At 53.5% G+C, this 23,351-nt stretch overlaps 9 protein-coding genes; 6 read left to right on the top strand and 3 right to left on the bottom strand.

The window, feature by feature from the left end:
* Positions 1 to 138: 138 nt before the first annotated feature.
* RCC_05801 (related to sulphate transporter proteins) lies at positions 139 to 2,896 on the bottom strand (the record flags this gene model as incomplete). XM_023771066.1 has 3 exons in its annotated part: positions 139 to 960; positions 1,011 to 2,229; positions 2,280 to 2,896. The coding sequence occupies 3 exons, from the start codon at positions 2,894 to 2,896 to the stop codon at positions 139 to 141; spliced, it is 2,658 nt and encodes an 885-aa protein (XP_023626834.1).
* Positions 2,897 to 3,388: 492 nt separating this feature from the next.
* On the top strand, positions 3,389 to 4,013 carry RCC_05800 (60S ribosomal protein L12; the record flags this gene model as incomplete). XM_023771065.1 has 3 exons in its annotated part: positions 3,389 to 3,392; positions 3,466 to 3,620; positions 3,675 to 4,013. 3 exons carry the CDS (start codon positions 3,389 to 3,391, stop codon positions 4,011 to 4,013), a joined length of 498 nt encoding a protein of 165 aa, XP_023626833.1.
* A 766-nt stretch (positions 4,014 to 4,779) lies between these two features.
* RCC_05799 (uncharacterized protein) lies at positions 4,780 to 6,009 on the top strand (the record flags this gene model as incomplete). The annotated part of the gene is made up of 1 exon (XM_023771064.1): positions 4,780 to 6,009. The coding sequence occupies one exon, from the start codon at positions 4,780 to 4,782 to the stop codon at positions 6,007 to 6,009; it is 1,230 nt and encodes a 409-aa protein (XP_023626832.1).
* A 1,502-nt stretch (positions 6,010 to 7,511) lies between these two features.
* On the top strand, positions 7,512 to 8,515 carry RCC_05798 (related to Extracellular metalloprotease MGYG_07913; the record flags this gene model as incomplete). XM_023771063.1 has 4 exons in its annotated part: positions 7,512 to 7,748; positions 7,800 to 7,865; positions 7,926 to 8,357; positions 8,423 to 8,515. The coding sequence occupies 4 exons, from the start codon at positions 7,512 to 7,514 to the stop codon at positions 8,513 to 8,515; spliced, it is 828 nt and encodes a 275-aa protein (XP_023626831.1).
* A 424-nt stretch (positions 8,516 to 8,939) lies between these two features.
* On the bottom strand, positions 8,940 to 11,292 carry RCC_05797 (related to phospholipase A2 (PlaA); the record flags this gene model as incomplete). XM_023771062.1 has 2 exons in its annotated part: positions 8,940 to 10,473; positions 10,538 to 11,292. 2 exons carry the CDS (start codon positions 11,290 to 11,292, stop codon positions 8,940 to 8,942), a joined length of 2,289 nt encoding a protein of 762 aa, XP_023626830.1.
* Positions 11,293 to 11,910: 618 nt separating this feature from the next.
* Positions 11,911 to 13,812, top strand: RCC_05796 (related to exocyst complex protein EXO70; the record flags this gene model as incomplete). The annotated part of the gene is made up of 1 exon (XM_023771061.1): positions 11,911 to 13,812. The coding sequence occupies one exon, from the start codon at positions 11,911 to 11,913 to the stop codon at positions 13,810 to 13,812; it is 1,902 nt and encodes a 633-aa protein (XP_023626829.1).
* A 676-nt stretch (positions 13,813 to 14,488) lies between these two features.
* RCC_05795 (probable cell division control protein CDC3) lies at positions 14,489 to 16,314 on the top strand (the record flags this gene model as incomplete). XM_023771060.1 has 4 exons in its annotated part: positions 14,489 to 14,492; positions 14,801 to 15,100; positions 15,153 to 15,619; positions 15,673 to 16,314. 4 exons carry the CDS (start codon positions 14,489 to 14,491, stop codon positions 16,312 to 16,314), a joined length of 1,413 nt encoding a protein of 470 aa, XP_023626828.1.
* Positions 16,315 to 17,089: 775 nt separating this feature from the next.
* On the top strand, positions 17,090 to 19,197 carry RCC_05794 (related to chromatin remodeling factor subunit and related transcription factors; the record flags this gene model as incomplete). XM_023771059.1 has 2 exons in its annotated part: positions 17,090 to 17,731; positions 17,785 to 19,197. 2 exons carry the CDS (start codon positions 17,090 to 17,092, stop codon positions 19,195 to 19,197), a joined length of 2,055 nt encoding a protein of 684 aa, XP_023626827.1.
* Positions 19,198 to 19,710: 513 nt separating this feature from the next.
* On the bottom strand, positions 19,711 to 23,001 carry RCC_05793 (related to helicase-like transcription factor protein; the record flags this gene model as incomplete). The annotated part of the gene is made up of 1 exon (XM_023771058.1): positions 19,711 to 23,001. The coding sequence occupies one exon, from the start codon at positions 22,999 to 23,001 to the stop codon at positions 19,711 to 19,713; it is 3,291 nt and encodes a 1,096-aa protein (XP_023626826.1).
* Positions 23,002 to 23,351: the final 350 nt, after the last annotated feature.

The following is a 23,351-nucleotide window of genomic DNA, read 5'->3' as shown; positions in this document are numbered from 1 at the left end:
TACTTGATGTGCTCGATAAACTGGTGGCCGATCATGCCCGAGTGATTCCGAGCTCGGAGATGGTGATACGCCAATGCCATATAGGACAGTATTCCAACTCTCAGAGTGTGTGCACGGCTTTGACTGTCATGTGTCCAATTACGAACCAACCGCTCTTTCATGATCGTGATCCCCTCCCCTCGAAGCAGTCTCCTCGTTTGTAAAGCTTGCACTAGCGTCATCCGCCGGCGACAACCCATCGCGAATTTGGCTCGCGTATTCGAAAAAGGTTCCGGTTTTCTCCGTAGCTCGCAAGGCCTCGTCAACATTCCTGTAGAAGTTGTGCTCGCCTCCACACAAATCTACAATGCCCGATTTCTTGAACAACTCCCAGACCTTGGACTTGCGACTCGGAGCTCTGCAAAAGAACACCATGGTCCCGCGCCCGATGTAATCCTTAATGATCTCGTACAAGACCTGCGTCGCTGCGTAGTCCATGCTCGTAACACCATGAATATCAAAAATGACATTCTTGTTATGTTCCTTGCTGCGTACGCTTGGTAGTGCTGGATGGGCGAGATTGGTGCCGTGATCTTCCAAGCGTTTCAGACGGTCCTTGAGAGATCCTGTGTTGGCAAAGGTGAGCGGCTCCGGGATCTTGACAATTAGACAATGCGGGATCAGCTCCACTTGTCCCTCCTGCGCAAGTGTTTCGGCGTTGTCGAATTCGCGGGTACCAGGTATGCGGCCAACAATCTGTATTCTAGGACGCGTTGCGTGCTTCATCAAGCGAATCAGTGAGAAGATGATGCCCACAATAATGCCGCCACGTAGTGACCAAAAGAACGTGGTCAAGAAGATTAGGAGCATGAGGAAAAGCTCCGGATAGCCACCAATCTTCCAGAAAAAGATGATGTCGTGTGGTGCCTCTTCGAGAAGAGATATCGACACGACTGTAATCATGGCAGAGAGCACTCCTTTCTGTGTTTCTGTCAGCGCGTCCCAACAGGAGAGATCACATGTCAACAAACCGGAATGTAGAAGAAGTAAGGCAGCAAGAACAGCGTGCAGATGACCGTAATGAGTGACAACATTATGCTGCTCATCGGAGTTCTGCCGCCTGTGCTCGCATTCACCTTACTTCTGCCATAACCTCCAAATGCAGGAATGGCCATAAAGGTGCCTCCAATGAGGTTTGCAATGCCCAGCGCGACCAGTTCCCTGTTAGACGAAACAGTCATGCCACGAATACCGTCAGCTTCTTCGACTTCCTCCACGGAGCCGTCATCGTTTGTCTTCTGCACAGTTTCAACATTCACTGTCCCAGAGCCCAAGCTCTTGGCAGCTACACAGCTTTCAAAGAATCCAAGGAGTGCAACGATAAAGGCCGTTTCGAAGGCGTCGCTGACATGCTCGAAGTTGGACTTGTCAAAGATGAAGTGGGGCTCGAACATCTTTACCCCCGCCGGTGCCCGTATGTCGCCAAGTATGTCCAGACCTCTCTCGTGCCACTTAAAGTACCATGTCAGAATTGCAGAGAGGACGACGATGATGAAGCGATCGGGAAAGTACACCACCCATCCTAGGCGAGGGAGGGGCTGCAAACGTCGCTTCAGCTCTCGTAGGACTAGAATGATCCCCACTGCGCTGAAGCTCACTGCAGCGGTGAGCTTACTGATCTTGTCTCGGTTTTCACTCATGAAAATGAGAGATTCCAGCGGAGAGCCGTGCGCCTTGGTGGAGTGCTCGGCAGCTTTGTCAAGTCCCATCTCTGGGACCAACTGGTTGATGAAGATGACCAAGCCAATGGAGCTGATGAATCCGCGCAAGAACGGCCGAGAGAGCACGCTGTCGAGGAAACCCAGGCGGAGCAAGCCAGCGAGAAGAATAATCGCCCCGGCCATGCCCGTCACCATGCCTCCGACCTGCCCAGCTTTCATCCCATCATCGTGGGCAAACTTGCCGGCCTTGATCGCTTCAGCAACAACACTTCCCACGAGGAGAGAGCCAGCGGCCTCTGGTCCAACAACCATTTGCGGACAGGTTCCGAGCATGGCGTAGATGAATGGGTTGAACACGAAAGCATACAGGCCATTAATTGGCGGCATATGACTCAAGTTGGACGCATACGAAAGTGCCATAGGAATGTAGAAGCTCGACATGGTCAATGCCGAGATGAAGTCTCCTTTGACAAACCTCCACCGATATTGGCGTATCCAGTTAGTTATGGGTACGTAGTAATGGATGTACCTAGACGTCGATCAGTACGCATCAGACAGGACATTGCTCGCTAGCCGTACATCATTCGTTCGCTCCTAATACCAGCCTTGCGTGCCAGCCAATGCGTCGTTCTTTTCTTCTTCGGGTGCCCAAGAAGGCTGTCTGAGATGGAGGCAGACGCGCTGCCCCCGGTGCCAGTCCGATTAATAGCCACTTCATCGGGGCTCATAAAAGGTCCACCGAGACTCGGTCTATGCTCAAAGCTCCCAGCTTCCGTAGGTGCATAGCTGCTAGAGAAGCTGCCGTATCCTTGGGCATATCTGGGACGATGTCTGAACACGTACGGCTCCGCTGCGTTGTTCCTTTCGGTAGTCGCCGCGCCGTAGTTTGCTAGTAGCGATGCTTGTACATCAGTGCTGTCCTGTGTTCCTTCTGCTACTCCGCCGTGATCTTGAGCCTCCGTCCCGTCCTCCGCCCCGTCCTCCGGCGCATCGGGTTGGGTGCGACTGGCCTCGGGAGACGACGGCGGCATGTGAGATTGTCGCAGATGCGATGGCTGTGCGGGACGATGCTGCTGGTGACCGGTGGATCGTGAGGGCGAGGGCGAGGAAGTGGTACTATTGCCGGTATTGTTACTGTTGCTGGTGTCGATGCTGTTATCCGTGGCGACGCGCGGAGCATTCCCGTCGTTGGCCATGTCTCTGATCCTCCTCTACTCCGTCACGACACAATAATTGTGCGACATGCAGACCTACTTTGTTGTTGACGCCAACGTCTTCAAAGWCTGGAAACTTTAGTGTACATCACCCGTCCGGCCGCCGAGGCAGGTCCCACACGACAGCCCATGGTGAGGGCGGTRCTAAATTGGGCGGTGAGCGTGACGGTGAGCAGCATGATCCTAGCATTGCCGACATTTCTCTCTTGGCTTGGCCAAGTCCTCCTGTGCACGCGACCTTGATCTGTGCGGTGCGATCACATGCGGAGGATGCTATACATCCAGTCTGTACATCGAGATGTGTAATTTGTCTTGGCACTTGCATAAGCTTTGGGCTCGCTTGGCGCACTTTGGTCAAAGTTCGTTCACCTGCGCCAACCGTTCCTCCTCCAGACATCAGTGACTTTTTCAAGCACCGCTCACTCTGTTTCATTCAATCTCTCGAGTCGAGGCAGACTACCTTACCTACTAGCCATGGGTAAGTATCGCCCCTCTCGTTCCCAGGCTCCAGCCATTGGCTGAAGAATCGCACCCGCTCACTGTCATTGCAGCCCCAAAACTCGACCCCAACGAGGAGAAAATAATTCATCTCAGAGCGACTGGTGGTGAAGTCGGAGCCTCGTCTGCACTCGCCCCTAAGATCGGTCCGCTCGGTCTCTCCCCCAAGAAGGTCGGAGAAGATATCGCAAAGGCCACTGGTGACTGGGTATGCATGGAGGATTTCCAAAATTAAGAAACACTCGACTAACACCCCTCTTAGAAAGGTCTCCGTGTGACTGTCCGCCTCACCATCAAGAACCGTCAAGCTGCCGTTTCCGTCGTCCCGTCTGCCTCTTCGCTCGTCATCAAGGCGCTCAAGGAGCCACCGCGTGACCGCAAGAAGGAGAAGAACATCAAGCACACCAAGTCCATTCCTCTCGATGAGATCATCACCATTGGACGGACCATGCGCCACAAGTCGATGGCCAAGGACCTGAAGGGGACCGTCAAGGAGATTCTCGGCACTGCTTTCTCTACCGGCTGCAAGGTCGATGGCCGCAGCCCCAAGGACGTCAGCGACGACATCGAGTCCGGCGAGATCGAAATCCCAGAAGAGTAAATTCATAGCGGCTTCTGAGGAACACGGCTTCTTTTGGAGTCACGAAGAATGGTCTACAAACGGCGGCGTTCAAGGCGCAAATGATCGATATGGGATGATCAAGTGTCTTCTGAGTCGAGAGAACATACTCTTTTGCTCTCCAAAACACTGAATTGCTGGGTCAAAAGTCGGCCTGTGAATTTGTCCGAAAACCGAGTAGCAAAATCCTAGCTTCGCTCAGTCCATGGGCCAGAAAACGAAGCTGTAGTTGATTCAAGAAATGCCCGTATGGTAGACCTACCTTTGATTCGTTTTAGTACAGACCACCTTGTCGTGTTAGACGGCCTCCCTATCATCAAGGGGAACGTATTCGAGAAGATGATGGAACATGCCGGAACCGCGAAACAGTTAGCATCGACGGTTTGCCGAAGTTATCTCTGCGTGTAGTGCCATGGCCGATCGGGCAGTCATAAGGTAAATGCAGGGCGTGTGACCTACGTCACCTCGTTCATCCCATGTGAGCACAAACACTCGACTTCCAGCTTTGTCTCTACTACAGTCATCTCTCTGAGACTCTGACTACGCTTGCTACGACGCAACAACTGGTCGCAGAACATCCATCCATTCATTGAGTATCTAGGACGCAGACATCGCATCCTTGCGGCCAGCAAACTCGACGCCGTACGGCGGCCATCAGCGCGATTCGCCGCACATAAAAACTGGCGGAGCCGAGCTCCAGCATCGAATCACAGGCCCGTTTCTCTGCCGAAGGTGACACCTCACGGTCATGTCAGGTCCCCCACAGCGTGAGCTGGTGTATTGTCATCAGTGCGAAAATGAATGGTATCGCGACGAACATGGCATAATCTGCCCCGAGTGCCAGTCAGACTTCACCGAGTGCATCGAGCCCGACCACGATCCACGCGAGGAGGATGCTCCCGATCCCGACGAAGACGATATTGGTCAATTCCAGTGGACAGGAAACCCGGCGGGGGAGCCGCCTGGTGRGCATTTGCATGGCCACTTCCAACGTACCATCACCCTAGAGCCAGGACAAATCCATGGCGGTGGAGCAGGTGTGGGAGGACTGCTGGGTATCTTGGGGCCTGCACTTCAAGGTATTCTACGTAATGCACAGCCAGCTGGGGAGGGAGAAGCGGGCGGAAATGCAGACGAAGCCCGAGCTGCTTCCACTTCGCCTCCACCAAGYAGGCAGMAGCGTGGAAATGGCCGGACTTTCAGTGGCTCTGGACCTGGCTTTGCATACACCATTACGTCAAACACCAATCTGCGGCCACGAGATGCAGATATGCCACAACCAATTCAGACAGGAGCCGTCGACATCGGGACGATGATGCAGAGAATGGTTGCCAGCTTTGGTGTCGCGCCCGTACATGGCGCGCCAGGTCATCCTACTGTGATGGGCGTGCATGGAAATCCTATGGGGATTGAGGATCTGCTCGCAATGTTTGGGGGTGTGGGGCAAGCTGGCATGCACGGAGATGTAGCGTACAGCCAGCAAGAATTCGACCGCATTATCTCGCAGTTGGCAGAGCAGCACGCGGCTGAACAGGCACCGCCTCGAGCGTCAGAGGAGGCTATCGAAGCTTTGCAAAGAAGACAGATTTCAGAGGTCGACTTTGACGATGCTGCGAAAGCAGAATGTAGCATCTGCATCGGCAAGGTGGACATTGGCGACGAGGTCACGGTACTTCCGTGCGAACACTGGTTTCACCACGACTGTGTCAAGCCATGGCTCGAATCTCACGATTCATGTCCCCATTGCAGAAAGGGGATTATGCCAAAAGACGATGCGAATGGCGACACTCCGCGCGAGACTGGTCAAGCACCGCACCACGACCAGGACCAAGCACCACGAACCGGCATCCCTTCTTCGGGATTGCAGCAGCCTACTCTCGTCGGTATGTTCAATCGGATGCGTGAAGCATTCGGACCTGGCAGTGCTGCAGGTGGCGGCACAGGCCCCTCGAGCAGCGATGCTCCAAGAAATGAATAGTGGCAATTCCAATAACGGCCTTTACATTTGCGGCGTCGGGAGTTTTGGGAATACCCGCGGTGTTAAGACCGCGCATTGCATGAAGCGTTGACAGTGTAATCATAGACGCGACGCCGATTTTGCCAACGGCGATACCGCCTTGGGGATGCTCTGATTTCGGGGGCTGCGCGACCTTCCACGTTCGTGAATCTCAGACCCCAATGCACAATCTTTACGAGCGTTGTCATGCTTTCTATATTTCCACAGTCCATGTTCACTTTCTGAAAGACTCAAACCTCACTTGGAAATTTCAGCACCACGATTCGATCGGGGTTTAGTCCACTACGCTGACCGACCTGCAGACCATGTCGCCTCAACGTCCAATTTGATCGAAGCGGCGAAAGTTGTCGACACATCACTCGCAGGCTTCTGTTCGGACTCAGGCTGCGTTGTTTCTGGAACCATACCGTGCTGTCCGTCGACATTTACGTGGGAACTCAACACCCGGAGCAGGCGCACGGGGAGGTTCACTCTGCCTCCATTATCACTTTGAAGATCAACATATTAGCACCTGTTCCGTAGCCCCCGGCGCGATTTGTCGACAGTGAGGCCCGACTTTCTCAGTGGAGCACCCTTTTGGTCGCGTCTTTATGCGTACAGATCTGGCCTCGTATGACGCACAATAAATTTGTGGCTGCAATACCCTCTGCACAATTTGGRCGGAATTACGGATTCTGGTTCAGTGCAACATTTTGCCAGCGATCCATTTCCGATTCACCTGCACGGATGCTCGATCGACCACCGGATATCGCGATGCACGAGGTTTACAGGACATGTACTCTGTGCTCTGGCAGTCACTGAAAATGTCAACGGTTGCTGGGCCGGGGGCGTTGGCTCTGGGCGTTACACCGTTGCCCATGAGAGCAGCAAATGTCCGCTGCTCTCGAATTCCACAAATGGTGGTTTGAGAGAAGTAGACTAGCTTGCAGCTTTTAAAGTGTCGACGACTCCAAGAGTGGTGTGTTGTCGGCTCAACAAACCCCGAACCTGCACATACGAGTTGACAACGCAAACACAAAAAAAGAAAGGTGGCTTCACAACGTTGTTTCAACGGCTTTGAAGAGACCTACCAGCCTCGTTCGACACTTGGGGGAGCACGTCCAGTTGACAAAGCCATCGTCTTCCTGCGGACAAGGGTTTGTCCAGGGGCAKGGCAGGCACAACGTTCTGGATTTTCAACGATTTCACAGCCTACGAGGCTGTCAATACCAAGCTTTACGTGGACCCCACGAGCGCAGCGGGCCCGCGAACCTCCCTCACGAACGCCCATTACGCATGGAAGACATGCACGGAATGGAGAGGCTGAGGTGGCCAGTCAGGTATATAGACAACTGGCAGGCTGTCCGTGTCTCTTTTAAAACATAACCTGTTCGTTCCTGCTGTTCAATCCTGCAGAGCGTTTATCTGTTTCTCGATTCCATTCTACGAAACCGTTCCTCTTCTACCTTTCAAGAACGGCAGTCATGAGATTTCAAGCAATGTTGTACGCTACCGCGTTGGGAGTGGTATCTGCAAACGACCTCCACCGATGTGGCACCAGCGAGCCGAACGCAAAGGTCAAGCAGGAGCTTGATAGAGCATATGCTAAGGGTACCAAAAATATCGGGAGAGCGTCAGAAATCACAGTTGACACGTACGTGAACATCAWCACAACGACTGCAAAGGAAGGCATGTATTCACCAGATCAAGTCAAACAGCAGGTACGATACTACAATCAACATGATAATACACGGAACACTGACTCGCAACAGATAATGGTAATGAATGATGCATACAGTGTCATGGGCGTTACATTCAACGCAATCAGTGTCAACTTTGTGAGCACACTCGCCTTCGATCGCGTCGTCAACGCAGCAATTCTGRCTATCCTCTTACAGACCACAAACGATGCCTGGGCATCTGCAAGTATGRGCAGTACAGAAGAAGCCGAATTAAAACAAGCTCTCCATCAAGGCTCCTACGCCGACCTCAACCTCTACTTCCTCAGCGACCTGCCGGACGGTCTGCTAGGATTCTGCTATTTCCCCGTCGACGACCCTTCAAAAACCGATCGCACAGTAGACGGATGCATGAACCTCGCAGACTCTCTCCCCGGTGGTAGCGCGACCAACTACGATCTAGGAATGACTGCTGTGCACGAGACGGGGCATTGGTTCGGCTTGTATCACACATTTCAAGGCAGCGCTTGTTCGGGCGAGGGCGACTCTGTGGATGACACGCCTTTACAAAGCACGCCTACGACGGGATGCCCTTCAAAAGCGGACAGTTGTCCAAACTCACCTGGCGCGGACTCGATCCACAACTACATGGTGAGTATCTTCAAGCTCGCGATGGAGCTTTGCTTGTTTTCACAGGCATTGTTAACATCTAGTAGGACTATTCATATGATTCGTGTCTATATGAGTTCTCCGACGGTCAGGTCGATCGAGCGCTTTCGATCTACGACCAATATCGGAAAGGAAAATGAGAAGTTTCGGGCTCGGTGCATGGTGCATGGTGTTTTGCATAGCGGACGGAGTTTGGCCATGCTATTGGACTTGTAAATAGTGGGCCCTGGACGGCTCTGGGTGGTGCATACATTCGACATGATAGCCTTTGTCACGACGCAACATATTCTCTGATGGTTATACTCGCGGAAATCCACACAACACCAACTCAAATTGTATACTCGACGACAATAGTCACACTGCGTGTTACATCTAGCACCCAATGGCGACGGTGTCAGTCGTTATACAAAACTCCTCGACGATGTCCTCGGAGATAACGTCGAGTGCCAACCTTGGAACTCACCTACTGGCCTTTTATGTAATATTACATCCACTTCTCCTGGGCTCGTTCAACACCTTCCTGGGTATAATCATTGCAGTCTGCACCGATGGCGATCAATATCGCTATGAGAATGGGTCTCCAGACCTTGCATGTCCTATGCGAATCCGTTTCTGTCGTTGGTAGTCTTCCTCTTCTTTCTCTCTCTGCAATCGTGCTGTCTTCTTCCTCTCCCACACTGCCTTGATGGTCCGCTTCGTTTGCTCCTGACCTTCATCGAAATTGGCTCTCGCGAGCTGAACTACCGAATCAATCTGCTCAGGTGTATACACAAAATTCCAGGTGCTCATGAACTCGGATTTTGTGGGAYCCACGCCGGGTACCTTGTCGTTCTTGAGGAATGGAAAGTACACCAAAGCAATTCCTGCTTGGGGATCTCTCAAATGGTCATCATCGGAAGCATCGTGCCGTAGACGTCGAGTCGGGGGGTCGTCCATGTACTCCTTACTTTCCTCCTTGACGCCCACCCATACTGTACAGTGCCCCAAATCCTGCATGATCGCACTCTGGCTGACATCATCTCGATCCGTCATTGGAGAGGCGTGAGCGACAGAAGTCGCTTCCGCTGCCTTCATTTCTTCTTGGATCTCACTGGACGACTCGTCTGGCGGCGGCCATCCAGCTCCCATCGGCCATCCTGTGATTCTGCGTTGCTTGACATAGCCGTCCACCACTTTGATCCAGTTGTCGGTCTTAACGTCAGCTGAGGCATCAAAAGCGATGATGACATCCACATCACGACCCTGCCGTAGGAGCGGGTAGATTGGTAGATTATTTGACATGCCAGCATCCATCAGCTGAAGGTGGGAGGCTTTGTGGATGCTTTCCGGGCAGGTTGAGGGTAATTTGTCTTCCAGTCCGAGCAGAAAGTTCGGTATGACCGCAGGGTCTATAGGGTGTACCTTGACAAGGTCGTCATCTTTTCCACTGAGAAGTGCATCCAACTTGCCAAGTCCTCCTKCTTTGATGATGGGTCTGATCTCCTTGTAGTAATGCGACAGGGTGGCACAGAAGGCGCTGCCCCAAATGCCAAGCATCAGAGGAATTCTCAACTCTGGCAGAGCAAGATCATTGTCGCGCCAGACCGTCCGGCCGGCATGGAACCGGCGGCCCATTGCCCATGTTGGGACGCCTGCATTAAGCTCGTCGCAGAAGAACTCGTAGGGAGTCCACTCGAACCATTGGAAGTAATCAAAGTGCTGTTTCTCCTCGAATCTTCCCTGCTTGGCGTCCTTGATGTTGTCTGGCGCGTCGGGGATCTCGTGGCGTACTGCCGTATAGATTGGCATGGGCTGAGCACCGTCTTCGACGTAAGAGCGTTGGTTGGAAACTTTCATGTCGTAGTCACTGACGCGCAGCTCTCCTTTCGGTACCATCAGTCTTGCAGCCAGGAGAAGCCCATAAACATCTACTAGACCAAAGTCTGCATCGGGCACACCACGCAACTTTTCTACGAAGCCGCCGAGCAGAAATTTGTTTGTTGGTGCATGATTGAGCAGTTCGAGTGCTGCAGGGGGGTATGCAATATGAACACCTATCCGCTGCTTCAAGTGATCAATCAGCCGTTGATGGCTGAGTTGCCCAATCGAGGAATAGTACCTAGATTGATAGTGTCAGCGGATCTCATCAATTCGGAGAGCTTGGATCATGCGTATTGACGTACAAAGTCTGGAGCCAACAGCTTCCGCTGACGCCCGCAGTGTATGTGACACAATCGAAGAGTCCCGCTTCGTGGGCAGAGAGGTAAGAAGAGGTCCCGGCCACGAGAGCACGTAGGCCCCCGCCTGATCCAATCATGGCAATTCTGGGCACATCCTGCGGATCAATATCGGACTCTGGTAGTCCAAGATATCGCGCGAGAGCTTTCGCCGTCTGCACACTTCGTCTTCCCAAGAACTCCTGTTCCTGGGGGCAAAGCTCTTCGGACACCCTAACTCGAGCTTCCCATAGTATTTCTGGATTGATCTCCGGATCATGCGCGTCTTCCCAGATCTCCCAGCTAAGAGACCATGGTGCCATTGAGAGCTCGTTCTGTAGCTTCTTAACCAGTCCCGATAGCCCCTTCAACCAGCCGGGGACAACCCAATCCGTGATTTTGTCTCCTAGGGAAGTAATATCTAGACCAACGAGTGAACCACAGACGGCAGAGATTTGAACAGAGGCCGTCTGCCATGTTGAAAGGCCGTCATCGTTCCTTGAGTCGCTGCGGCCGGCTTGCTTGGACTGCTGTGAAGGAGWACCGCTTTGGGAGCTTATTTGGACTTTGCGGTTCCATCTGGAGGCGTCCTGGCTACTGTCAAGCAGTGCTGGCCTTGTGTTTGACCAGATCCCATATCCCGCAGCTACAGAAGACGCGCCTCCTACACTCCAGGCCAGTCTCCTTAAATTGAGATTCTTGATCCGAACAGCGCGCTGCATTTTTGAGTGAAGGAGTGTGAGATATGAAAAGAATCGACGCTTGACGCGCAAAAGTTACGCGCGCATGCGCGCAAATGTTTCTCAAATTCCAAAGACCATATGATGAGGAGGCGAACAATGATTGATCGATTGCAGTGAAGATGAAATTGAAAACCGGTAAATCCTGGCCGAGGTACGTCACCTTTGGTAACCAATCTGAGCGTCCTAGTCGATGACCAATGTGGAATCAGTAGTACTGCTTCTGCTCCACTTGTTGCTTTCGATGCAGAAAGACGGTCGTTGTTGATGAGATGCGACCACAAGCAGGACTGTAAAGAAGACAGGCCGTGTAACAAAGAAAAAACACCGATCAGCCTGTTCCCCCTACCTTACAATGTAAGCACTCGGCCCGCAGCAAGCTAGTGTCGCGCAGACGATCTCCACGACACCACGCGCCGACGTTCACACGTGTGGAGAGGTGGGCCTGAGCTGTCTGACAACGGCGCATCTACATAATTTACAATCCCACCCGACGGTCTCGGGGGCGCCTTGCTTTGGGTGGAAATACGGATCCACGGAATCATTGTCACTGACTGGCCTGTGACATTCCTTCCAACACAAGACCGCTGCAGCATCACAATGGCGGGACAGCGCCATGCCGCATTTGCGGAAGAGTCCGCAGAGGTGGAGGTCCTCTACGCCAGTCTGGACAAGATGAAGTCGGTGTCAAAGAAGATCCAAGGCTCCATGACGCGCCTCAACGAGACCGGACGAACGGTGCAAGATGCGATAGGACCAATCTATGGCAACACACAGCGACTCCAGGCGCAAAACAAGAACATTGATAAGATACTGGCGGCGATAGAAAAGGTCAAACAGCCCTTGGATATGCGTAATAAAGAGGAGCGGATACTAAGGAGTCGGCCGGACCGGGTAGGACTGGCAGAGTACATTGCAAGCATCRATCGCACCAATCAGGCATTGAAAGAGCTCAAGGCGTCGAATTTGCGTTCGAACCAGACTGCCATTTCAGAGCTGAGTAGTCTTCTGGCTGTGGGCACGGGAAATCTCGAGAGCGTATTCCGGGACATGTTGCGACAGGACTCGCAACCGATTGAACCTTTGAAGCAAATCACACAAGGACAGGACTTTCCACGAATATCATCCACGAAGTCGGCACAGCTGCGGTCAATCAACACGAATATTTCCAACTACGCATCACAAGTCGCGCCAGGGGGCGGTCTTACACCTTCGGCGAAAGTGTATGCCCACGAGCGTGGGCAGTACATGGCTCAATCGCTACAGAACCTGGCTACCGCATCACTCTCCACAGCACGGAAAGTCACTGCAGATGCAGTCTACAAACCAGGGAGCTGTGCGATTGAGACGTATGCATCTGGAATACAAGGCATGTACATTGCCGAGTATGATAACATTTGTCCCATTTTCAGTCGGGAGGAATGGGGTCCCGTCTTGTCAGCCACTTGCCAAGACTCACTTCGAGCATTCACATCGACTCTGCGTGATCTCGACGCGCATGTCAGGGGTCATCTCATCACCGATTGCTATCTTGCATACGAAATTGTAGATGTGGTATCGAAAACCTCCTTTCAGATCGAAAGCCGCACAGGCGAACTGAAGCAGGCTATGTCTGATGCATTGAAGCCGATACGCGAGACTGCGAAGACATCTCTATCATCTTTGCTTGTCGATACCCGGACCAAGATCAACCAGATGCTGCAATTCCCGGCAGACGCTAGCCCTTTGCCGATAACCACGGAGATAATGACCAGACTGCAGCTCATGACGTCCTACTTGGGGCCAATCAGCAGCATCATGCGAAGTCTGGGTGATGGTGGTTGGAATCAGCCCAACAATGCCGTGTCCACGGCTTCGCTCCCCACATTGAAGTCCTTCGACGTCGGGGCAGACGGCAAGCAACTTTTCGCTCACTATTGCATTGATGCAATCGACGCGCTTCTAAGCAGTCTAGAGTCCAAGGGAAAGCAGATACAGAAAGCTAAGAGCGTACAAGGCATTTTCCTCTCCAACAACATTGCCATCGTTGAACGCATGATCAGAGCGTCCGAACTCCATACCTTGCTAGGTGGCGCACAACCTAAAGTGGACACCTGGAAGAAGAGAGCTCTGGCCATGTATGTCAACGGAGAAGGCTGGGGCCAAGTCACCAAGGTGCTCCTGTCTGACACAATACATACCTCGAAACACGGTCGACCCTCCTCCACCGGAGGCGCGATTGACCCCTCAGCCCTGCTCAAGTCTCTTTCCAGCAAAGAGAAAGAGGTCATCAAGGAGAATTTCAAGAGCTKCAACCAGCACTTCGACGAACAAGTGGCCAAGCACAAGACATACAAAATGGAGCCAGAGGTGCGGCGAGACTTAGGCCAGGAGTTGCTGAAGACTGTAGAGCCGCTCTACTCTCGATTCTGGGAGCGATATCACGAGGTCGACAAGGGCAAGGGCAAATATGTCAAGTACGACAAAGGCCAGCTGCGGGCTGTATTGGCTTCGCTGGGCTGAGACTAGTTTGGTGGTACTGTAGATAACAATAACCCGTATCGTCGTTCTACAAACACGTGACCTTGTAGACCTGCATTCTCCCAATGAAGCTTATTGGACAGCTCCCGCACTCCGTATTTCCGGCAGGTACGTATGCTGTCGTACGCCGCTGGAAAATGAACAATAGCATTCTTCGGGCAAATTCATTATCCAACTGATAGATCGTCAAGCAGTTGGCAACGGTGTGGCTGAGGTGATGGCCCGACGAGGCGGGATAACAGCCCTGGAGGTGAAGTCCTAAATTAAGGTTGGGAAAAAAGCGGAGARCCAGCTCTCCTTCGGTCTCTAGTGCTTGGCCGTACGCCCCTGCTCATCAATTATTGACCCTGAAACTCCCTTTCTTGTCAACACCACAGCACCCCAGGCCATTCTGCCTCCATCGCGACAGACTCGTGCGCCTCCTAATTCTTCTCGTCCATCCTTCGCTACTTTTCGTTGCCCCGTGGCTCCGACCCGTTCGCAGAAACCACCATCCCATTGCCTAGCAGAACCTCGTACGTACACCTTCCCGCGCATCGCAAAAGCGTCCGCTTCCACTCCTGCCATTGCCGCGCATTTCGACGACAGCAGCGACTGACACGTGGGAATAATCAGAGAAGGCACTCCACGTTGATCAACAAACCCGACCGCTCTCGCCATGGGTAAGTCGTCCCAGCTCCTCAATCCTCTTCCCTCGTCCACCACCGCCCACGCATCTGGCACATCATCACGCCTGCGACGGCCAACTGCAACATTCCACGTGGCTCTTTGCGCGATTCAGTCATCAGAAACATGTCGACGTCCACCAAAGGCAGCAGGAAGTCGGATAGCAGCAGCCAACCCGATTCCAGCAGCAGTCCCGTTCCACTTGGAACGGCGACAGCGGCGGTCGGACGAGTCGTATCGCAAGGGCGGACGGATATGACAGTCCGAGAGCTTCACCTTTCAGCAACTGACTCGAACTCGCCAGCTTCTCCCAATGGCTCCGCCGCGCCGCCTAACCGCGCATCCCCTCTCCCTAACCAAGCGACCCCCAATGGCAACTCTGCCTCGCCGCTAGTTGCGACCAGCAATGCTATGCCGAACGGTGGCCAGAGCACGCCGCAAACCGTCTCGTCAAAGGACCCCAAGGCGGCAGCACAGGCGGCCAGTGACATGCGCAACATTGTTCGTCGGAAATTGACCGGATACGTTGGATTCGCCAACTTGCCAAATCAATGGCATCGTAAGAGTGTGAGGAAAGGTTTCAACTTCAACGTTATGGTCGTTGGTGAGTGCATTCTGGCTTATGTACAAGTGTATCTACTGACATGCATATCAAGGTGAGTCTGGCCTGGGAAAGTCGACTCTGGTGAACACACTCTTCAACACCTCGCTGTACCCACCAAAGGAGCGCAAGCAGCCTTCTCTAGATTTCGCACCAAAGACCGTTAGCATTCAGTCAATTTCCGCGGACATTGAGGAGAATGGCGTTCGTCTTCGTCTGACTGTGGTCGACACTCCTGGCTTTGGCGACTTTGTGAACAACGACGAGTCGTGGCGACCAATTGTTGAGAACATCGAGCAGCGCTTCGATGCTTACCTGGATGCGGAGAACAAGATCAACCGGATGAACATTGTCGACAACCGCGTGCACGCCTGTGTTTACTTTATCCAACCCACTGGCCACTCCCTCAAGCCTTTGGATGTTGAAGTCATGCGCAGACTCCACACCAAAGTCAACCTCATCCCAGTCATTGCCAAGGCCGACACCCTCACCGACGAGGAGATCGCTTCTTTCAAGCACCGCGTGAGTCAAGCCTCGTCAACAAACGGGGTGATTTCGAGTGCTAACAATAACAGATTCTTGCCGACATTCATTACCACAACATTCATATCTTCGAGGGACCGCGCTACGAGCTTGATGACGAGGAGACGATCGCGGAGAACAACGAGATCATGTCCAAGGTTCCATTCGCRGTTGTTGGTGCCAACGCCGAGGTCCAGACCCCAGAAGGTCGCAAGGTCCGCGGTCGTCGCTACCCATGGGGTGTCATTGAGGTCGACAATGAGGAGCACTGCGACTTTGTCAAGCTTCGACAAATGTTGATCCGAACTCACATGGAGGAGCTCAAAGAGCACACCAACAACTCATTGTACGAGAACTACCGATCAGACAAGCTCACTTCCATGGGTGTTGCCCAGGATCCAAGCGTGTTCAAGGAGGTCAACCCAGCCGTCAAGCAGGAGGAGGAGCGTTCGCTACACGAACAGAAGCTCGCTAAGATGGAGCTTGAGATGAAGATGGTTTTCCAGCAGAAGGTGCAGGAGAAGGAGAGCAAGCTTAAGCAGAGCGAGGAAGAGCTTTACGCCCGTCACCGGGAGATGAAGGAGCAGCTCGACCGACAGCGACAAGAGCTTGAGGAGAAGAAGGCGCGGATCGAGAGTGGCCGACCTGTCGAAGAGAAGGGCCGCAAGAAGGGTGGCTTCTCGCTCCGCGGCTAAGAGAAGTCTGGATGCTGTCTGAGCGCGGTGCTTCATGGTGTGGAATGGGTCGTACTAGCGGAAAGGTCGCTGGAGACTGTAGGGTACCCGACGCTTTGCCTTGTCTCGGTTTTCGAAGGAGGGATCAGGGTGTGAGCGGGTCTTAATGGCACTAATACACATCACCATCTCAAGCCAGAGGGATTCAGCTTTTGCCGGCCAGTCGCGACGRGCGAGGAGCCAGTCTTCTAGCCAACAAAAGAAGAGCGCTGTACATCCGGGAGAATGGGCGCTTGATACCACTTCGTCTTCTTCCTTGTTGTTATTTTAGCTTTCTTGCTGCGAATGATATATGTAGCAAACAGTAGTATTCGACTCGCCAAATTCATTCACGAACTTGACCATGTGGCATGTCGTCGCCAGTCCTTCACAGGTGACAGATCTGTACAGCGCATTTTACTCGGGTTAGGGTTGGGGTAGGTCACCTCCCATCAGTCAAGCTCCCGTGCCATTGTTCATCGTGGGTGATTAGGGTGAGGTGCGACTTTTGGCCACTCAGGTGACCGCAACTTTTGCTAGCTTGAATCCTTGCATTTGAGCTTGTCTCGTCTCGTCCCCCGACGGACAGCATCTCGAGCGCGACAAAACACGTCTTGATACCATCCCAAATCCATTGTCATCACAACACCCGACTGTCACAATCATACCTACAACCGTCGCGTTGAGCCCGCGATTGATCAGGCATTGTTGCGGAAAGCTATCTTCGTCCAATTGAGGCTGGAACCACACGAGCGCAATGGAGTCTGGGTTTGCGGATGAGGATGCGCGCGCGCCTGGCGAGGCTTCGGACGAGCTCATTCAGGCGGAAAACGAGGCAGTCGAGGCGAAGCAGGAGCAGGAGCAAGACCCCGACCAAGACACATCGATGATTGAGGATACCGAAGACCCTGTCAAGCAGTCCGCTGCCGATGCGGAATCCGCGCCAGTATCAGACAACCCGCTGGACGCGCCGGACGCACCTGCTGCGGAGAACGCAGAGGATGGCGGCGAGGACGAGGAGATGGCCGAAGCGAAAGACGGTACGCCTGCTGTCGAGGCAGCTCCCATCGTCACCAAGACGGCCGCCGAGCAGTCAGCGCGTGCGCATTTGATTGACCAGAACCACGCCATTATCCTCCCATCATATAGTGCATGGTTCGACATGCATGAGATCCATAACCTCGAGCGCAAGGCCCTTCCAGAGTTCTTTAACAACCGCAACCGCAGCAAAACGCCCGCGGTGTACAAGGATTATCGCGATTTCATGGTCAACACCTACCGGCTTAATCCTGCGGAGTACCTTACCGTGACTGCATGTCGAAGAAACTTGGCAGGCGACGTGTGTGCCATTATGCGCGTTCACGCGTTTCTCGAGCAGTGGGGTCTGATCAACTATCAGGTAGGCTGGGTGCGGACGCGTTGAAAATGTACACAAGCTAACAGACTGTGCAGATTGATCCAGATACACGACCGTCGAACATTGGGCCGCCATTCACAGGCCACTTCCGCATCACAGCCGACACGCCTCGCGGACTGCAGCCCCATCAGCCTGCGCCTGGAAGCAGTGTGACCGTGGGCAAGCCCCACGCTGGTACAGATCGCCTGGCATCGGCTGCTAAAGCTGACTTGAACATGGAGGTGCGGAGGAACATCTACGACGACAAAGGCAAAGACGTCACACCCGCGAAACTGGAGGGAGCAGATGCGAATGGAGCGGCCTCCAAGGGCCTCGAGGACAGTCTCAAGCAGGACGGCAAACAATACTACTGTTACTCGTGTGGCAAAGACTGCACGCGCGTGCGATACCACAACTCAAAGAACCCCCCTGCAGCAGCAGCTACACCGAAGCCGGTCAAGGAACAGCGTTACGACCTTTGCAGCCTCTGCTACCAAGAAGGCCGGTTTCCAAGCTCTACCACAGCCGCAGACTACACGAAACTGGAAAATGAGCGTTACAAGAGCGTCGGTGACAAGGAGTCTCCATGGTCGGACGCCGAGCTGCTGCTTCTGTTGGAAGGTCTAGAGATGTTTGATGACAATTGGGAGTCAGTTGCGGACCATGTTGGATCGAGAACGCKGGAGCAATGCGTGCTCAAATTCCTGCAGTTAGAGATTGAGGACAAGTACCTCGAGGACGCCCCCTCGAACGGTACCGCTGGAGGCGTGGGAGCACAGGATCTGGCATACCTCTCAGGAGGTCGCCTCCCCTTCAGCCAATTTGACAACCCGGTCATGTCGGTAATGGGTTTCCTGGCTGGTCTAGCGGACCCAGCGACGACCGCCAAGGCCGCTGGCAAGAGTGTCGAGGAGATGCGAAGAACTCTCAAGCAACGTATGGAGCATGAAGCAGCACCGGGCGCGTCCCAAGAAGAATCCACCGCTCAGTCCGATGTTGTTAAGGGCGAGGATCGAGGTGAGAGCATGGATGTTGATGACACGACATCACTCGCGACAAGGGAACCGCCAACGTCTCACGACCTGCCAACCACCGCACTCTCACTCACTGCGGCTCGCGCGGCGGCTTTGGCTTCACAAACAGAGCGCCAGCTCACCAACCAGGTCTCTGCCGCTGTTAACCTCCAACTTCAAAAACTTGAGCTCAAGCTCCAGCAGTTCAGCGAGATGGAAGCCCTTCTCCAAGCTGAGCGCCGAGAAGTCGAGCGTATGCGTCAACGACTCTTTCTCGATCGATTGCAGTTCCGAAAACGCGTTCGCGACACTGAAGCTCAACTAGCTGGCATGAAGATACAGCCTCCGGCTGGCGATAAGCTCTCCTTGGAAGGAGGCGAGGGCGGTGCGAGTGCGAGTGCGGAAGCTGGACCATACCAGGAAAACGCACAAGGATTCATGAGACACGAAATGTAGGACGCGTTCTTTTCAGGAATCTAAAGTAGCTAACTACGCAAGCCTCCTCGATCTGACAGTATCGTTAGAGGTACTTCGAGGGAATGGCGTTTGACGATTGCCGCACGGAATGTGAGCTTGACGGTTTCGGCGCAAAAGGAGTGTTGTTGGTTGGGGCACATCGATGGCTTGCCAGGCTTGTGGAACAGAGATGCAGTTTAGTGCTCCAAGATCAGAGATTCTTCGACGATGCAACCTTACTGTGGTACGAACAGTGAAATTCTCACCGAGTCTACCTATGCTTGAAACACGTGAATTTGAATAAGGACATCTGTACGTGGCTGTGATTCATTGCAAGAGACTATAGCAGCAGAGCTACCATTCGCCACCTTTTGCCACATCACTGCTTAGCTTGTGCTGTGCCTTCTGGGGTGTCTCGCTGAATTCCGCTCGTAGACACTGCACAGCCCATCGGCGTTGCACCCCAAGCCGCCCATCCATTGCCACTCGTACTCCCACCGCTACACGGCCCGTCTACTTGAAAAGATCTCTGACGTCCTGCAATCGCTCCGCAACCTCCTCGACCTTGGACCGCTTCTTCTCCATTGAGAGTTTCGCCAACTTCTTTTTCTTCTGCTGGAGTTTGAGGATGCCCTCCTCCACCGATGGCTTCATGATGTAATGCACAATATGCACAGCGCGTGTTTGGCCCAGACGATGTACACGATCGACAGCCTGCTCCTCCACGCCTGGGTTGAACTGAGGCTCCATGACATACACCTTGTTTGCGGCCGTCAAGTTCAGACCCTGACCTGCAGCTTTGATGGATGCGATAAGCACGGTGATGTTGGGATCCGTCTTGAAGGTGTCCAGACTCTGGGTGCGCTGCTTGACTGACATGCTGCCGTCAAGGCGAACAAAGCCGATGTTCGCTCTCTCCAGAGCAAACTCGATGAGGTCGAGGAACGAGGTCCAGCCGCTAAAGACGACCGACTTGATAGGTGGCTCGCCAGGCGCGAGAGCAGCAGTCTCCTCGGCGGACTTAGCCAAGGCTTCGAGGAGCGCTCGAACTTTGGTATGTGGACCGGTGTAGCTGTCCTCGTCCCATCTAGCGGCTTTGATCCTTCTCGCAGCCTTGCGATTGTCGATGAATTGGGTTAATATAGAGCGCAAGAGTGGAAACATCCCAAATCGAACGAATGAATCGCAATGACGGCATCGATGGTGGTTGTCGGCCGTCATGGTACCCTCCACTTCGTCCTTGTACTCCTCCGTGCAATCGGCACAAATGAGATGGTAGCAAGGCGTGATGTGACCGAGAAGGTCCTGCTTAGGCTTTTCGTCCTCGTCTCCACCGTCAGAGCTCTCATCGTCCCCAAGCTCCTGGGCGGCAAGTTTAATAGCATCGTCTTCCTTCTTGCCCAACCTGTTGCCACATGACATACAGCTGTCGACTTCGCTGTCCTGCATGTTAGTATATGCCTCGTACGCTTGTTTCTCCTTGATGAAGCCATCAAACGGATCGATGCCATCACCTGGCTCATCTCCGATATCAAGCACAATAGCGCTGCTGACATCGCCACCCTTGATCTCCTCCATGTCCTCCTCCGTGAGCATTTCACGCCCGTGCGCGCAGATGGCTCGGAGACGGCCGATGGACTTGAGGACATGGGCATACGCCTTGCCTTTGAGCGCACTTCCGCCGCCTGTGATGTTGTGGAAATGGGTCCGACTCATTTTGGCAAATTGGCTGTAGAGGTGATATTCCTCCGGGGCCCAGTCAAGCAATTGGCGCTCTTCTTTACGCTCCACCAGCCCAATGGTGTCTTTTGAGCGACGAAGAGTGATACTGCCAACCAACAGCTGAAGCTGCTCCACCACACTTGCATCTGCCAGCTTGAATTTGGCCATGATGTGCTGCGTCCATGTGTGCGAGTCGWCGAATGGTTTGATCCGGAGGAATTTGATCAGTGTTCCCAGATCGGTGAGGGAATTCTGGACAGGCGTTCCAGTGACTGCCCAGCGACGCTCTGCGTTCAGCGCACAACAGGCCTTTGAAACTTGCGTAGACTGCGTTCGAATAGAATGTGCTTCGTCAAGCACAATGCGGAACCAGTTCACGGAAGCCAAAGCTCGCTTCTTACGAACACCATCGCCAAACTMAGCTGCTGCCGTGTTGTACGACGTTAACACAATGTCGTGTCTTGACAGCTCCTCGGTATCTTGGGTCCGATTGGCGCCGTGGTACATGTAGCATTTGAGGCTCCCATGAACACAGTGGGCGAGAATCTGCTCCTGCCAATTCGATAGGACCGACTTGGGGCAAATGATAAGCGTAGCCTTTGCGTTGTAATCTGTGCTCTTGGTCTGGCCGCCACTCCGACGGAAGCGACGGGCTTCGTCGCGAGTCTCGGCAATCAAGGAGAGGATGCTTAAAGTCTTTCCTAAACCCATTACGTCTGCCAAGATGCCACCTTGAATCTCTTGCGGCCTATCCTGCGTTTCGTGGTTTGTGATTACGTGGTACCAGGAGTCTCGACCCCTGGCATCAGGCTGATACTTCCAGAGGGAGTGCTTCGAGGAGTCTGCATCCACGTCGACGTTGCTCCGCTCGTGATCCACCATGAATGCGAGTCCCTTCTTTTGATGATCAAGGAGGGTCGTCTTGATGATAGAAGTGTTCGCCTCGAGTTCTGGGAGCGCCTCATCATTCGAGATCTTGTCGAACATACTGCTTGCTTCGGTACGCATCTCTTCCGCGGTTCGGGTCACATACGACACAGGTTTAGCTGCCTGCGGTCTCTGACCTTGCCCAATCGTGCCGTAAGGTCTGTGAGGGTTGACGACGGCCTTGCCCATTGTGGCCAGGGGCTCGCTGAGGAAAAGCTGCTTCTGCGAAAGAAACTTGCCGATCTGATCCGCCTTCTCGCGAGCAGCATAAAGAGTAACATCAAGAGCCAAGCTCTGCGACACTTTCTTCCCAGTGTACTCATCCTCATCCTTCGAGCGTCCGTGGAGAGCCATCGTGCACCTGAACTTCGATATGGATGTGCCTGCGAGCAGTTGACTGATGGCGGTGGCAGTCTTAACCTCCAGGGTGCCGAACTTGGCTTTCACAGGGTCGTATAGATCGATTAAGAAATTCTGCGGGGATGGGTTTTCCTTGCGAAATGAAACGAGGATGGGCGGCCAGATATCTCCCTTCACCACGGATTTCTTTGCCGGTGCGGGAACTCGAAAAACATTTGCCGAAGACGTAAGTCTACCCAAACACACCTCTTCGTTGGGGGATCCRGTGGGAATAGCAGGGTTGTTAGTCTCGCTGATGATCACGACATCGTCATCGTCGCCCGCAGTGAGGTCGATGGCTCCGACTGGCGGCGGTGGTGGCGCATCGTTGCGGTTCTGCTGATTGATATGGTCACTGATGACTCCACCCTGGCCAGCGCGAAAGAATGTTGCCTTCGACTTCTTATGCTGCTGCTCGAGCTCTCCGTTCTCGATAGCCGGCGATTTGCGCTTCTTCGAAGTCGGAACATCTGCGCGGTCTGTAAGGTTGTTCAGATTGGCGATCATGCTTCCTGCACCGAAGTCGCCGTTCTGTTCATCTTCCGCTGGCAATGCCGCTGCGGGGCGCGCATTCGATGCCTGCGGGTTTAGCAGCGACCTTGGATCAAATGCAGGCTGCCGCGATGCGGAAACATTGTTCGACGTGGACGCCGGAGGTTTGCGTGACTGCTGTGAACCTGACGAATCGTTGTGATCAGCTTGATCGTCGAAGTACAGGGTGTTGAAAGCTGCGGCGTGGTGGTCGACATTGGCCATGCTGGGGCACAGATGTAGCTGCGATGGGGCGGTGTTGTGCTCGAAGCCTGCGACAAGGACGTGGTCCGACGAGACCAAGACAGGATGTGAGAAGAAGTTGTCGAGAGGGGAATGATGAGCTGGACTGATCAAATCGCTGTTGGAGCGGTGATGTTTGTAGATGATGATTCACGACAGAGTAGCAAGAAGCGTGACTTAAATAGTCGTTGGCGCGGTAGCGGAGTTGAGCTCGGGCGAATTGAGGCAGGTGACGACACCTTTTGCACGTCTTGGCATGTGAAGCTGCAAGTGAAGCAATATGAGAGATATGTAGCGTACCATTTTTCTTGTCAGCCTTCGCCTTCTCTTTG

Source organism: Ramularia collo-cygni (assembly GCF_900074925.1).
Source record: "Ramularia collo-cygni strain URUG2 genome assembly, contig: RCC_scaffold08, whole genome shotgun sequence".
In the NCBI taxonomy this organism is placed as follows: domain Eukaryota; kingdom Fungi; phylum Ascomycota; class Dothideomycetes; order Mycosphaerellales; family Mycosphaerellaceae; genus Ramularia; species Ramularia collo-cygni.
The sequence above is the reverse complement of the archived record's forward strand: the minus strand, read 5'-3'. Positions and strand labels throughout refer to the sequence as shown.